Below are 14499 nucleotides of genomic sequence, written 5' to 3'. Positions count from 1 at the left end.
AAATGTCTATCTTCACTTTATGATGCTGCTCTCTGAAGACTGGATGACTGAATGGATTTTGGTGCAGGAAGAAAGCATATGCCACACTGTTTTTAACCTTGTAAATCCTCATGGTGTCTATTTTAGTGTAGACTTTAGAGAAAATTTTAAATGGAAAGCAGAAATGATATGAATGATTCCCAAACTAGAGCTGCAAAGCCTCCAATGTCCTCAAGAATATTAAGCCCCTTATTGGGATATTAGGCCAAAAGGGACAGAATAAAGCAGAATCCCTAAGGAGACAATCACAGTTCACTTGAACTTTCTTTTTCTATATCCACTTTAATTAAAAAGACAGAAAACAAAGATGTGAGTTATTTCTAATTAAACATTGAGGTGAGTGTAATCCACATTTGCTGCCAATCAAGATATTTTAAAAGGATTTACATTTGTGGTTTGCTCACTTATTTCAATGAATCCTTTCCCCACCTCTGAAAAAAAAATCCTGTATAGTTATTGATATCAATTTATGTAACTCATTTTTTCTTTAAAAAAATGTATTGAATGTGCTTTAAAACCTACTTATTGGGTAAGAAAACTCTATCAGCTGTAAGATACAAACGTGCCTTATAGGTCACCATAATCGCGCGTGGCAACAAAATTGATGTACATATATTAACGCTACAAACTGATGGTTACATTAAATAGGGGAGTTACAATTCAGGGTAAAATAGCTGTAGTATCTTAAAATCTTGCCACTGTAATAGATTTGTTGGACATTATAATAGCTTTTTAAGTTGAAGGATTTATGAAGTGCTTAAATTTTTAACTACCGATATCCCCCCCTTTTCAAAAGTTCCAGTTAGGGCACTTGGCTTTTACAAAAGACCTACTGTAGTACCTATTTCCTCTTATCAAAAGAAATCCGATGAGGATTTTTGCTTTTAACTTAATGGTAATTGCTTCTTCACTTTGAATCATTTCAGCCTACAAAAGGTTTCATTGGAGCATTCTACTTTCAGATGGGGAGAAACCTGTATTTTTCTAACTTTCTTCAAATGAAACTTGTAAACGATAAATGGTGTTTTTTTCTGAAAACTTTGTTGAGCAAAAAAGTGTATTACCAACCAAAACAAATGTTTAAAAATGGATTACTTGTATGATTAATAATGCATAATGGTACTAAAAAAAGTGTTTAAAAACAAGTATATTTAAAATGATACTTTTAATTTAATTTTTCTTATATACCCTCATACTTACTGGATTTATATAGCACCTTTCTCCCAAGAAACTCAGAATGCCTTATAAGCTTGTAGACTTATAGTATTATGACTGCACAATAGCAATTGTTTTCAAACAGTAATGTATTTTACCGTAAGCATGTTCTATTGCCACGCACTGGAGAATAGCAAGGAGTGATGTAACAAGAGAGCAGTGGAAAATTGGAACATTCACACAAACAAAGAAGCAAGGGAATGAAAAAGAAACAAGAAATAATTTCAAAAAAGTCATCCACCTAACAGGTGAATACTCGGCTTTACTTTATCACAGATACTGCTACAATGAGTTGATGATGAGAAAAACTAGACTAATAATCTACTACTCTCCTGCATATAAGACAAAGCTCAGTTTTTAACTGTTAGATTATCACATGATGGAGAAGAAATAATTCTTCTGAATACTCTATAAATATTACCATTTGTTGTTTTCTACAATATCAGAAGATTTACAAATGAAAGTCCATCAGCAGTTTATTCCTAAGATATGCATGCTCTTATTACATGTTTTCACTATTTTTGGCAGGCTAATATCTTCATCATTCTTTGGAAATAATGGCAGGCAGCCAGTTTAAGAATTCCTGATGAACAGTTAAAATATCTAATGGAATAGTAAGTACCATATATTTAACCTTTTCATAGTTAATTATAGGATCTGAAGTATAACCGTAAATAATGAATACTATAATAGTTCATAAAATGAGCCTTATGAAAGTTAATATGGTTAAAACTTCACATTCTGACTATATAATCTAATCTACACAAGGAACAGATTCATATGTTTTTAGCCCTACTTTGAAAATGTCTGAATTTAACTCAAATAGGAAACATTCCTAGAAACTAAAGTACTATTAAATCCTATTTCATTTTTAAAAATATGGAAATGTAAATTTTATTTCAAATATAAAACACTGCAGAACATAATTTGAAAAGAGAAGGCCCTAAGACTTACTAATGCAAGTTTATCTATACTTTAAATTAAGCAATAATGGCTAAATTAAAGTCACCATATAGAATAGCTTGGAGATTATGGAATTTACTTTTAAGCTTAGTTGGCAAAGAAACTCTGAAAAAAGCTTGCCTATTATGGAGAATATCAACTGATTAACCAATTGCTGTTACTTAAATCTCAATGTGATTTATTCTTCAAAGGTGTATATACCAACTTAGAACTTAGCTAAAATCAAAATATCCCCAAATTTTTAAATACTGAACTAAACATAAGAACCTATGATTAGTTAAGACATTTCTTTGTGGACATAAACATTTATCTGGTTATTTCCTCAGTTTCATATCTATCATAACAATTTTTTTAAACATATTAGCAGATTCTCTAATAAACTATCCACCATGTATGGTCCGTGTTAAATTTTTTTTACTTATTCTCAAGAAAATCTAAGTTTCAATTTACATTATGATCTTAGGAAAACTTTTTTAACTTACATTTTAAAATTCTTTATTTTAGTATATTCTGTCTTTAAGACACTTCATTTTCATACACTTATTTGCATTCTATTTGTTTTATACTCTAAACACCCATAGAAAAATTTCATATAGGGTTTTATTAAATAATTTTGTTCTATCCTAAAAACTGAATTAGTCTAGAAAAAGCCCCAAACTGTGAACTGTTTATCACAAAGAACTCTTCCCTCTAACTTTATAACTTTCTAACAAATTGTTTCTTGAATAGCATTAACTCTGGGACCATAAGTCTATTCACATGAATATCCAAATTCTGTATGTAAATCCTGAAAGGACCACTATCTCAAAATGATCTCTAAAGTCTATTTATATAAGATATTGCTCCAGTTTCATTCTCAGCTATGTTAACTAATACCTTGAATAGCATTGGAATCAAAACCATTCATTATCATCGTCCTTCATCCTTTTTTCAAATAGCAAACTTAAACACAGTAGTAATTCTTTTAAGAATCTTTATTGATTTTTTTTTAACATTTTAGCCTGTTGGATCTCAATGCAGTTTATAAAAAAACTTCCGTATAGTTTCATATAAACTGCAATCAAAAACGTAATTTACTTTGTCAAAGAAGTTACCTGAAGTTGCAAGTTATTTTTTGTAATACGCAGAACAGTAAAATGTAAGCATGCTCTCGGATGCAGGTGCTCCTGTATACTATGGAGTTACTTTGAAGAGCTTGCTAAGGTCTGCAGACAGTTTATGGAATGCAATCATTTTCTCCACAATTTAGGTACATGAGAATAAAACCGATACTTATGAATATTTTTTCTCAAAAAAGTTGAGGCAGCTTTTGTTGAATGCTGTCTGTGTGGGTACACTTGCTACACCTTGAACTGTACTAAGAGAAACAGACAGCCAGGAGTCCATGTTCATGCTGAAACTTGAAAAGTCCCTCCACATGTTGAGGAGTTCCAAGGAAGAGGGTAAAAGATTATGCAGTTGTTCATCATCTTACATTAACAGAACACACCAAGAAACTTTACAGGCAAGGGAGCAAATCCCTTCACTGCTTTTAGTCAAGGTCAGTGGTGTCTGTAGTGGAGAGTGGAGGTGGAGCAAGCCTAGGATGGGATAAAGCTTAAGTCTACATCTCATGCATAGCTATCCTTGTTCTGTCCTCGAATGCTTCTCAGACATCCGAGTTAGAACTGAGGTTTGTTAACCTGGGGTCTGCATTGATTTCATATCTGTAATGATACCCTTCCATGTGATCCCTGCAGGCATCTCTGATGTTATGCATCCACTTTTTTATCCCCTTGCGGTTCAAATACAACACCAGTAGGAAAATGGCGCCTATCAGGGCTAAAACAATACCTAGGAAGACATAAGAAGTCTGCAGGGATGGAGGGAGGATAGGATCACAGTCCAGGTCAGAGTTGTTGAGTTCCAAGAGGACCCGATTCCTCATTTTTTCCGGGAATGCACAGGTGAGCCTGGCTTTGCCCTGCACTACCTCTGTCTCCTTGAGCCAGGCCACCATGTCCACCATGTGGCAGTCACACACCCAGGGATTGTTGTCCAGGAAGACCCTGACTTGGGGCAGGCCTTGCAACTCTGCCAGGGTGCCATTGTGAAGGACCTTGAGGGCGTTATCTTCCAGGTGGAGGCTTTCTAGGTGTGTCAGGTTGCGGAAGGACACATAAGTCAGGCTCACCAGCGAGTTGTTGCGTAGGTCCAGGTGCCTGAGGCTGGGCAGTTGGGCCAGTACGTCGCGGGGCAGGTAGAGGAAGTGGTTGCTGGCCAGCTCCAGGCGGTGGAGCCCACGCAGTGCCTGGCCAGCTCGTAGGGCCGCAGCCACAATACCCTCGAAGCTCCTGTTCTGCAGGCTCCTGTTCTGCGATTCGTCCGTAAGGGGCACGATGTGGTTCATGATCAGTTCCACCAGGGGGCTAGGGGTCGAGACGCTGGCGTTGCTGTCGCAGAAAGCGAAAGGGCTGAGGTCCCACAGCGGGTTGTGGCTGAGGTCGAGCTGGCGCAGGCTGGGCAGATGTTCGAAGGCGCCGGCGCGCACCTCCTTCAGGTGGCTGCCACTGAGGTTGAGCGCGGCTAACTCGGCCAGCGGAGGTCTGCGGGCGAAGGCGCCCGTAGGGAGCACAGACAGCTGATTGCCCGTCAGAAAGAGGTTGCGCACATAAGGGGGCAGGTCCGCAGGCACCTCCACCAGGTTGCGATTAACGCACTTGACCGTGCGCGCCGCCTCTGAACACTCGCACAGCTGGGGGCATTGGCCCGACAGCGGGGGCTGGGCCGACACCAAGGAGGCCAGGAACGACGCTGAAGAGGTGGAGGAGGTCGCCGATGAGGTCAGTGAGTACGATGAGATCCAGCCCAGGAGGACAAGCGCCAACCGCGCCAGCCGCAGCCGCGCGTCCCCGGCGGCGGGGCCCCGGGAGCACCCTCCAGGCATCACGCACGGCACGGGTCTCCCCGGAGCTGGGCTGGGACGGCGCCCGCTCCGAAGGCTTGGGAGCTAGGCCCCGAGGACGCAGGTCGGCCGAAAGTGTCTGGAGAAAACTTTCCTCTCGTGGGAACCGAGGAGGGGCGCCACAGCTAGAACTTGGCTAACCCCTCACCGCCGGGCGTCCCTCTACCGGGGCCGTTTCCCTCGCCCCTTCCCTCCAGAAAGTACGCACAGCGCTTCTGGACGCTCAGCTCCTCTTCCAACTGCTGCACCAGGGGTGGCACCTCCTTGCCTCCTTTGTCGGCGCCTCACACTGGATCCGCTGCAGGACCTGGGACAAGCGGGAAAGAAGCAGTGAGGAGCCGCGGCGGCAGCATCTCCGCGAGTGCAGGAATCGGCCTATCCAAGCCAACTTGTCCGCACTCTGTCCCCAAGAACCTCTCTCCGATAGCCGGTCCGAGCCTCGCCTCCCCCAGTCCCACGCACATACTTACCCAGAAGAGGGGCGCGCGTCCCGAGACAGGAGCGCAAAGTCTTCGGTCTGCCCTGGCCCACACTATATGTACCCATTCAGCCTCCCGCCCTCCTCCTTTCGCGGTCAGACTCGTCCCCCGCTTCTAACTTCTCGCTGAATCCCCAGCGCCTTCCCGACCAAACTTCTCACTCTCCCAATTCCTTCCCCCACCGACTCAGCGGACAACCTGCCTTCCGGGTCTCTTCCCCCGCCCGGACCACTCCTTCAGGTCCAGGTTACCAGGAGAGGGAAGTTTCAGGTTACAAGAGTCTTTTGATCTCTTTTAGTACCTTTTCGGATTAGCAGGAAGTGGAGGCCTGTACAGCTGTTGACCCCCAGCCGCGCCCTCGCCAGCCCCTCGGATCCCAGAGGGGTTTCAAGTCATCTCCAAAGGGGAGGGGAGAAGCCGTGAACAAAGCGATGGTGAAACCCGGGACCAACACTCCTCTCCCGCCTGAGGATGGGAGGGCCCCCGCCCCCCCGCGCAGCTTCCGGGTTCTCGCCTGCGCTATTGGCTCCCAACCGCTCACCTCTGTGTGCCCACCACCTCCGGGAAAACTCCGAGTCCCACCAGAGTCGCGGCGACTTTCCGGCTCCGCGATGCGGTTGTCTACTGTCCGCGCACCCCAGCCCCAGGCCCAACCTCCGAAGCTGGGAAAAACCAATCCGGGGGGCGGGGGAGGGCCAGGCTGGCCAGAGGGACTTCTCCGGTCGCGCGGCCAACCTTGGCAGCCCTCAACTGGGAGATTTGAGATACTAGACTGGAGGGGATCTGGGCTGCGCGCCTCCTCCTGGTAGAAATTAACGAGGAATGTGCTGGAAAAGGTGAGGGAATCCCTCTCTTCCCCCCTCCCCGGCATCCTTTGGTGGTTCCTCATTTTGCATACTGTATTTACCTTGGATAGGAACAAAACCGCCAGTGAATCTCGTGGAATTCACCCTGACTGGGACACCTGGAAGAGTAATAAGATAGATTTGAGCGTGACAGCAGCGCCAAACAGCAGCACAAGGAAATGAGCTGAAAATGTACAGGCAGCAACAAAACGCCCAACAAACTGCGAAGGAGCTTCACAAAATCTTCCCATCAAAGTGATCTTAGATGCTACCTTTAGATTTAGGTATAATGGATGTGTCCCCACCTGTCCCGCCCCCGCATGTCTTGAACAGTTACAGAACTTGTGAAGAAAAAGAACCAACTTTAAGAAAGAAAAAGAAAAGGTCAGTGGAGAGGAGCTTCATTGTTGATTCATTAGCTTTTTCTCCTCCCCAAATTAAAAGCAGAGGGAAGAAAACGGCAGCCAAAGCATCCTAGAAACAAAAGACAAATAGCAACGACGTGAGTCACCCGGAAAGCGGACCCGCCCCCCTCACCAGATGTGGCTGCGGTGTGTCTGTGCAAGTCACTTAAACTGGGAGAGTTCACGGGGGTGGGGGAAGGGAGGCCGCCCAAGGAGATCAGAAGCTTGGCCCAAAAGTCTATCGCCCTAGGGGGTGCTGAGCAGGCGGGAGAGGAGAAGAGGATGAAGTTGGGGAAAGGGATAGTTTGAATGACTGTTTTCAAACATTGGAGAGGTTTGTGTTCCTGAAAACTCTAACCTTGCTTTCTCAATAACCCTGTATCCCCTTTGTCCCAATCAAATAATTTCCCTGAAAGGGTGAGAAGATGCTAGTTATTCCAGGCTTCTTCGTTTTGGAGAAAAATGGCAATTAGAGAAAACCGTTGGGGAAATTAAGATCTGGTGCTAAAAGGATCAAATTAGGAATGCTGAAGTTTGTGCCTGTGACGCTTGGGTTTAATGTAAAGAAAGGCCCCGACTCTCAAGTTCATTTCTGATTACTTTTGTGGCAGGAGAGAGTCTGCAGAGCCAACAGCAAAAATGGCTCAGACGAGACCTGGAGGGGCTGGAGACTGCAGAGCTTTGAGCAAACAGCCAGTTTTGTTAGTTTGCATCTTCAGCACATTTATCTAAATCCCTTTTTCTTATTTTTAAACATGAATGTGAAACATTTTGGAAAAAGAATCTCAAAAGCTGTAGTCATGTTCTGACTGTAGTGATGGTTATGTAAATCTATACTCATACATGGGTTAAAATTTGTAGACCTGTGTACACCAAAAAAGAGTCAATTTTACTCTATGATAATTTTATATCAAAATTAATTACTCGTGGGGAAAAAACTGTACTAATGCTCTGGCATGATATTAATTTTGATTGTGATGCAAAGAGGAACTGCCCTGTTAAGAATAAAAAGCACTTTAAAATTTAGAAAGATTATATATATTCTCATCAGGTCCTCAAATCAACTCTGCAATATAGATACCATTAGTAGTGTATTATTGTCGTGTTATTAATCTATTTTAAAAATGAAGGAACTGGGGCTCTGAGCTGATAATAACTAGCATTAACTGAGTATCTTTTAATTGCCAAGCCCTGTGCTGATCACTTTACAGAAATTATTTCATTTACTCTGCGTATCAACATCCAGGTAGGGCCTCTCACTCCAGTTTTACGGATGAGAAAATTGAGGCAAAAATCAATTATATACTGTAGTCCCCCCTTATCTGTGGGGGATACAGTCCAAGATCCCAGTTAATACCTGAAACTGTGCATGGAGCTGAACCCTATATATACTGTTTTTTCCTATACATACATACCTATGATAAAGTTTAATTTATTATGATAAAATTTAACTTATAAATTAGGCACAGTAAGAGATTAACAGTAATAAAATAGAACAGTTAGAATGATATACTATAATAAAAGTTACGTGAATGTGATGTCTCTCCTTCCCCTCAAAATATCTTACTGTACTGTACTCACCTCTTCACTTAAAGGAGGAATTTTATGGCTTCTTTTTGGCATATCCTTACTCTAGTGCTTTGGGGCTATTATTAGGTAAAATAAGGGTTACTTGAACACAAGCTCTCTGACACCATGACAGTCAATCGGATAACCAAGATGGCTACTAAGTGACTAATGGGTGGATAGAATATACAGCATGGATACACTGGACAAAGGGATGGTTCTCATCCCAGGCGGGATGGTTCTCATCCCATGCGGGATGGCATGCAACCATCCCAGGCCTCAGGATGGCATGCAACAATTTAAGATTTTATCATGCAGAATAGATGCGCAATTTACAACCTGCAAATTGTTTCTGGAATTTTCTATTTAGTATTTTCCAAATGGGGTTGACTGCAAATAACTGAAACCATGGAAAGTGAAACTGCAGGTAAGGGGGGAAGACTGTAACTTTTTTGAATGAATGGTGAAGATGAGGACCAGACCCAGATTTCTCTGCTTTTCATACATATCTCACATTCTGCCTTTAGGCAAGATTAAGGAGTTTGTGCAAAATCCTACTCTGCTACACCAAAGCTTCACCCCTGGTTCTCTTTCCCCTTCTTTTCTTCCTCTACCTCTCTGCAGCTGGCAGTTGGTTATGGCTGCTGAATCAGGACCCAGTAATTTGGGTCATTTCTAGCTACACCACTTACTGTGTGACTTCTGTATGCCTCTGTTTTGTAGTTCGTAAAATAGAACTAATACAACTTTAGGGCATTTCCTTGAGAATTAAGATAATGCATGTAACACACTTAGCAAAATTGCCTGTTACTATTGTGCTCTCTTTAATTACTCTCCCTCTTACCATTTTTGTACAACTTCTATATCTCTGTAACTGTGTTAGTGGTAGGAGTGCAAGGATGAATAATTTATGGTCTCCTAAAGTAATATTGCCAGGTTTAGCAAATAAAAATTTAGGATACCTAGTAAAATTTAATTTCAGATAAACAATAAGTAATTTTTTAGTATAAATGTGTCCCATGCAATATTTGGGAGTTACTTATACTAAAATAATTCATTGTTTACTTGAAATTCTCATTTACTGGGCATCCTTTATTTGATCTGGCAACAAAGGTGCTCATCATCTGGCAGAAGAAACAGACACAGAAACAAAATGTATTTCAATGTAGAATACTGAGTGCAGTTTGATGTGTATGTATCTTTTCAATCTCCTCTCTCTTTGTATGTATTTTACTTCTGTTTCTGCTCTTTTCGATATGAATGGGATCATAGGAGATGTATTATCCAAAGTTTTCTTATTTTAAAATAACCCTGTATTGTTAGAGGCCCATACATATAGGAATGCTGTCTTCTTTTTTAAAGACTGCAAAATATTCCATAGGTGGATTGTTATATCACACTTTTTTTTAACTGTCTACTGGAAGACATTTAGATCAGCAACTACTTTTGAAAGAAGTTTTCTTCAAGTGAGAAAAGCTTACTAGGATTAGTTCTATTTTGATTGTCATAAGCATTTAATTATCCTAAATTATCATACTTGCCTTACTCTTGACAGCTTGAAATTTTTTTGTGCGTGATGCTATTTACATGCTCTAAAGCAGGACAAAGGATTTCAGAGCACATTTTTCCTCATTTATTCTTCCATTCCAAAATGAAATGATAAGTACCTGGATGTCCTGATGAAGAAGAACCAATTTAGCGAATTTCAGTAGATCTCTTTGTAGCCTCCAGGAAAATGTCTCTACACTATCATTTATTTAGCAGATTTTCTCTACTGGAGCCATTTTTCTCCTACTGACCCAAAGGAAAGTCATTAGTAAATTATTGAAATATTACTGCTAAATCCTGGGAAGGCACAGAATAATGTAGCATATTTAAAAAAAGATGAGCAATTATGGCCACCCTCATGGTAACTAGCAGAGAGACCCATGTGGTCCAGCATGGACACACATCAACATTATTTAAGACTCGTTAATTTTGGTCTCTGCCTTAAATTGGCAAGGAATTGATGAAGGTGAACACTCTGAAATCTGAAAAGTATCTAAGACAAAATCAAGTACTGATAAACATCAAACATATGTCGTAAAATCATAAACCAACATTTAAAACCAGAACAATCAACTTGAGGGTCGATTCAGGAAAAATATATATATACACATATTTATGAAAAAATAATTTTTAAAAATTGTTAATGATTAAAAAGAAAACTTCTCATGAATTACTTTATAATTACTTTAGAAAGAAATGGGCCTCTTGTCTGAGACATAAATTAAGTAAAATATGAATTAGGGAATGGGTCAAAAAAGACATTTGTTTCATAAGTAAGCACAATGGGGGTTGGAGCTGATAAAAGAAAAATATAACAAAGGTGTTTCAAAATTCACTGGAGATTAAATAAATACTAAAGGAAGAACAAAGCAAAAAGGTTGTAATGGACTGGAGAGATTAAACTGGATAGAAATATGTGACTCTTCAAGGATGAGAAAATATGAAAAGGTAAATAAAAACAATTATATAGTAATCTGCAGAACTCTCCAAATAGCTAACATTACAGAGTCATTCAACTCAAAGTGTTTAACTTTTTAAGACTTTACCATTTGCCCTTTACCTATTTGATGTTCTTGAGATACAAAAGTACATAGAATAAAAATTCCTGCCTTCAGAGAATTCACAGTCTAGTGACAGAGGCAAACTATTTAAGTTACAAACCATATGGTAAGTGCAAGGGTCAGGGAAGGAGTGGGGAAACTGTCAGGAGAAGGCTTCATTGGGGAAGTAATGATTGATTGCATTTTGACTATTAATAAGAACTTGCCAGACAAAAGATTGACAAATTAGTGAAAAGATTCAGAGAACTTGTTCCCTTCTAGAGACTGTATGGACAAGAGGACAGCACACAATGGCGGTAGTGGTGCAAGGTCAGATTTGAAATATGGTGGGATCAGATTACTGCCCAACATTTAAAAAAGTTTGACTTCGTCCTATAGTGCCTGGGAGCTTCTGAAGATGTTCAGGAGGGGAATGACGTGATCAGATAGCATATCAGAAAGATCCCCTTTGCTGTCTGTTTTAAGGGTAAATTATAGGCAGAGAAAACTGAGAAGTGGGGAGGGCCAAGTGATAGATGTTGAAGAACCAAGCTAAAACCAGCTGCAACAGATTGACAAGGAGGGAACAAATTATATAGAGCTGTGGTTCTCAACGGGGTGACACTGCCCCTAGTGGGCACTTTGGATATTTGTAGAGCCATATTTTGGTTGTCACAATGAGTGGGGAGAGCTACAGGCATTTAGTGTGTAGAGGCCAGGGATATTAGACATGCTGTAATTAGAGGGGCAGTACCATACAATGAAAAATTATCCTGCTTCCCACATGACTTTCAAATATTCATAGACAGTCTTGTAGATGAAAAACCTGATTATAATCATCTCAGCCTAGCCACAACTTCAGTTTACGTTTAAGATGCAATACTTACAGTATGGTTTTAAGGTATACTGAATTTTCCAGAAATAGAGCTACCATGTTCATTGAAGGAAGAATATATGTTGTTCTGTTTGGAACTTTACCAAAATTTTATCTCTGACAGATATGCCACTCGTGCTGCTTGAATCACCAATACAACCCAACTGTATCAATGTTATTGCATTTACAGTGATTCTTATTTTAAAATATCTAATATAAAGAAAAATTGTTTTCAATATTCACTTGAATATTGGTCTAATTTTTCTTAAATCCTAGCCTGTTTATAAGTGGGTGGAAGAATATTATCAGTTCATTACTTCTAGTATAGTTATGCCCAAATATTGATATGTTACACTGCATATTATTTAATATTTAATTATTCTCGTTTTATTTCTCCTTTATGTTATAGTTAATATAGTATATATTTTTAAATTTATGTATAAAGATACTTTTTATATAAAGAGGGTCTTTATAAAACATTTGTTTTAAAAAGGAAACTGGCTTTTAAAAGGTTGGGGAAAAAAACCTATACAGATTTTGATGAGTCAGAATCTATGAATTTTACTGATTTATTCAGTATGGAGGTGAGAGTACAGACATTTGTAATTTTACACATTGTAACATTATAAATAACTTCTATATTTTAAATGATGCCTAAGAAAAATTCTAATGATTCTAGATTGAAGGGTCAAATTTGACTGCAAGGAAACTGAAAAATACCTAGAGTAAAGGATAGAACAGTGAACTTATTTGTTTAAAGAAGAACCTGGCTTATTTGGTTGAAATACTATTTTTTCAAAGGAAATTATGTTAAATATTTAAATCAGCAATGTTACCTAATATTCTTTTTCTAATATAAATTAATTCAACTTTGAAGATGACATTGGAGATTTTTAATCTCTAGTTCTTACCCAAACTGGTAGGAACTAGAGATTCTAAACCAAAACTGGATTTCAGCCAAAAATGGGAACAGTTACAATTATAGCCACATCCAAATTCAATTAATTTCAATTAAATTTAATACAGTTCAATAAATGTTTATTAATGTTCCTTTTTTGTAGTATTCACTTTGTCTTCCAAACAGAGCCGCGTCCTAAGCCAGAAATATTTCTTTAAAAAAATTGTAATTCTGGCTCAATGACAAGCAATCTATTGAATATCCATGGCCGAGGTTCAGCAGATAGACTTGGGCCAAAGCTTGGATGCATGACCCAGGCTTCTCTAATCTATTTTATGTCTTATCCAGTGAGCTAAAGCACACAGGTCACTAAGTTGCTTGCTAGCACTGTTTGAAATATTCAAAGCCAATAAGTGAATATTTTATCAGATTTAGTTGAAATCCCCATATAAAAGCCCAGGAAAGGGGGACTAAAAATATTGTGTATTTTGGAATAGAAATTTATCACATTACCTTGGTGATTAAAGGAAATTAAAGAGTTTAGGGAGACAAGATCAAGCCATATAGCCTGAATAATCTGAATGATGGTAGAATAAAGGAGTTGGGTGCAGAGTGCATGCCCAAGATTGCTTATACTGAACATAAACAAAAGCCTGCTGAAGGAATGTGTGCCATCAGCAGGTACTTGAACCCAAGAAATATTGAGGAGTTGACATTTGCAAAGGAGTGATATTCAAAATAGTTTACAACAAGTGTGGCGCAGATACTGACCAATAAGTGTTCCATAATCAGACAGGATACCATTATAAACAACCAACAGGTCTTTATTGGTCCAAGTTGCCTGAAATCAAGTATACATAGAGTAATCCCCCTTATCAGTGGTTTCACTTTCCATAGTTTGTTACCTGTGGTCAGCCATGGTCCAAACATATTAAGTGGGAAATTCCACAAACCAATAATTCATACGTTTTAAACTTCATGCTGTTCTAAGTAGTATGGTGAAATGTCATGTTATGCTGCTCCAACCTTCTGGGGATGTGAATCACCCCTTGGTTCAGTGTATCATGGCTGTGTACACGCACTCACTGCTCCTTAGTCACTTAGTATCGTCTCGCTTATTAGATCAACTGTTTGCGGTATTGAAATACTTGTGTTCAAGTAATCCTTTTTTTACTTAATAATGACCCCAAAACAAGAGAGAACTGATGCTGGCAATTTGGATACATCACAGAGAAACTGTAAAGTGCTTCCTTCCAGTGAAAAGGTGGAAGTTCTTGGTTTAATAGTGAAAGAAAAAGAATCATGTGCTGATCTACAGTAAGAACAAATCTATCCATGAAATCGCCTAATTTATCAATTAAACTTTGTCACAGGTATATATTTGTAAGGAAAAAAACAGTTTATATAGGGTTCAATATTATCCACAGTTTCAGGCAATTACTGGAGGTCTTTGAACATATTCCCCCATGAGTAAGGGGAGGATTAGTGTATGTTACGTATATTATAGCAGTTTCTGATGATCACCAACCACTCTCCACAGTATGGGCCATCACTCTAAAATTTTTCCATCATTTTCAAGCTTTACCATAAATAATTGGAAGCTCCTTTGAAATAAGAAAACAACCAGTAGTTATACATAACCCGGGTATATTCATTCTTTATTAGATAAATAATTTTGGAGCGT

The 14499-nt window shown here is 39.5% G+C and overlaps 1 protein-coding gene across 3 annotated transcripts; it reads right to left on the bottom strand.

Annotated features, from left to right (window-relative positions):
• Positions 1-3173: 3173 nt before the first annotated feature.
• On the bottom strand, positions 3174-6680 carry TPBG (trophoblast glycoprotein). 3 transcript variants are annotated; one of them, XM_019729556.2, is made up of 3 exons: positions 6548-6680; positions 6182-6442; positions 3174-5468 (listed from the first exon to the last, which is right to left on the bottom strand). In XM_019729556.2, exon 3 carries the CDS (start codon positions 5141-5143, stop codon positions 3866-3868), a length of 1278 nt encoding a protein of 425 aa, XP_019585115.1. In that variant the 5' UTR covers positions 5144-5468; positions 6182-6442; positions 6548-6680; the 3' UTR covers positions 3174-3865. The 3 variants fall into 3 exon arrangements, with proteins under 3 accessions (XP_019585115.1, XP_019585116.1, XP_019585118.1); XM_019729557.2 differs by lacking the exons at positions 6182-6442; positions 6548-6680 and adding an exon at positions 5942-6129; XM_019729559.2 differs by lacking the exons at positions 6182-6442; positions 6548-6680 and adding an exon at positions 5632-5795.
• Positions 6681-14499: the final 7819 nt, after the last annotated feature.

Source organism: Rhinolophus sinicus, linkage group LG05 (genome assembly GCF_036562045.2).
Source record: "Rhinolophus sinicus isolate RSC01 linkage group LG05, ASM3656204v1, whole genome shotgun sequence".
NCBI lineage: Eukaryota > Metazoa > Chordata > Mammalia > Chiroptera > Rhinolophidae > Rhinolophus > Rhinolophus sinicus.
This window is presented reverse-complemented; position numbering and strand designations above follow the sequence as displayed.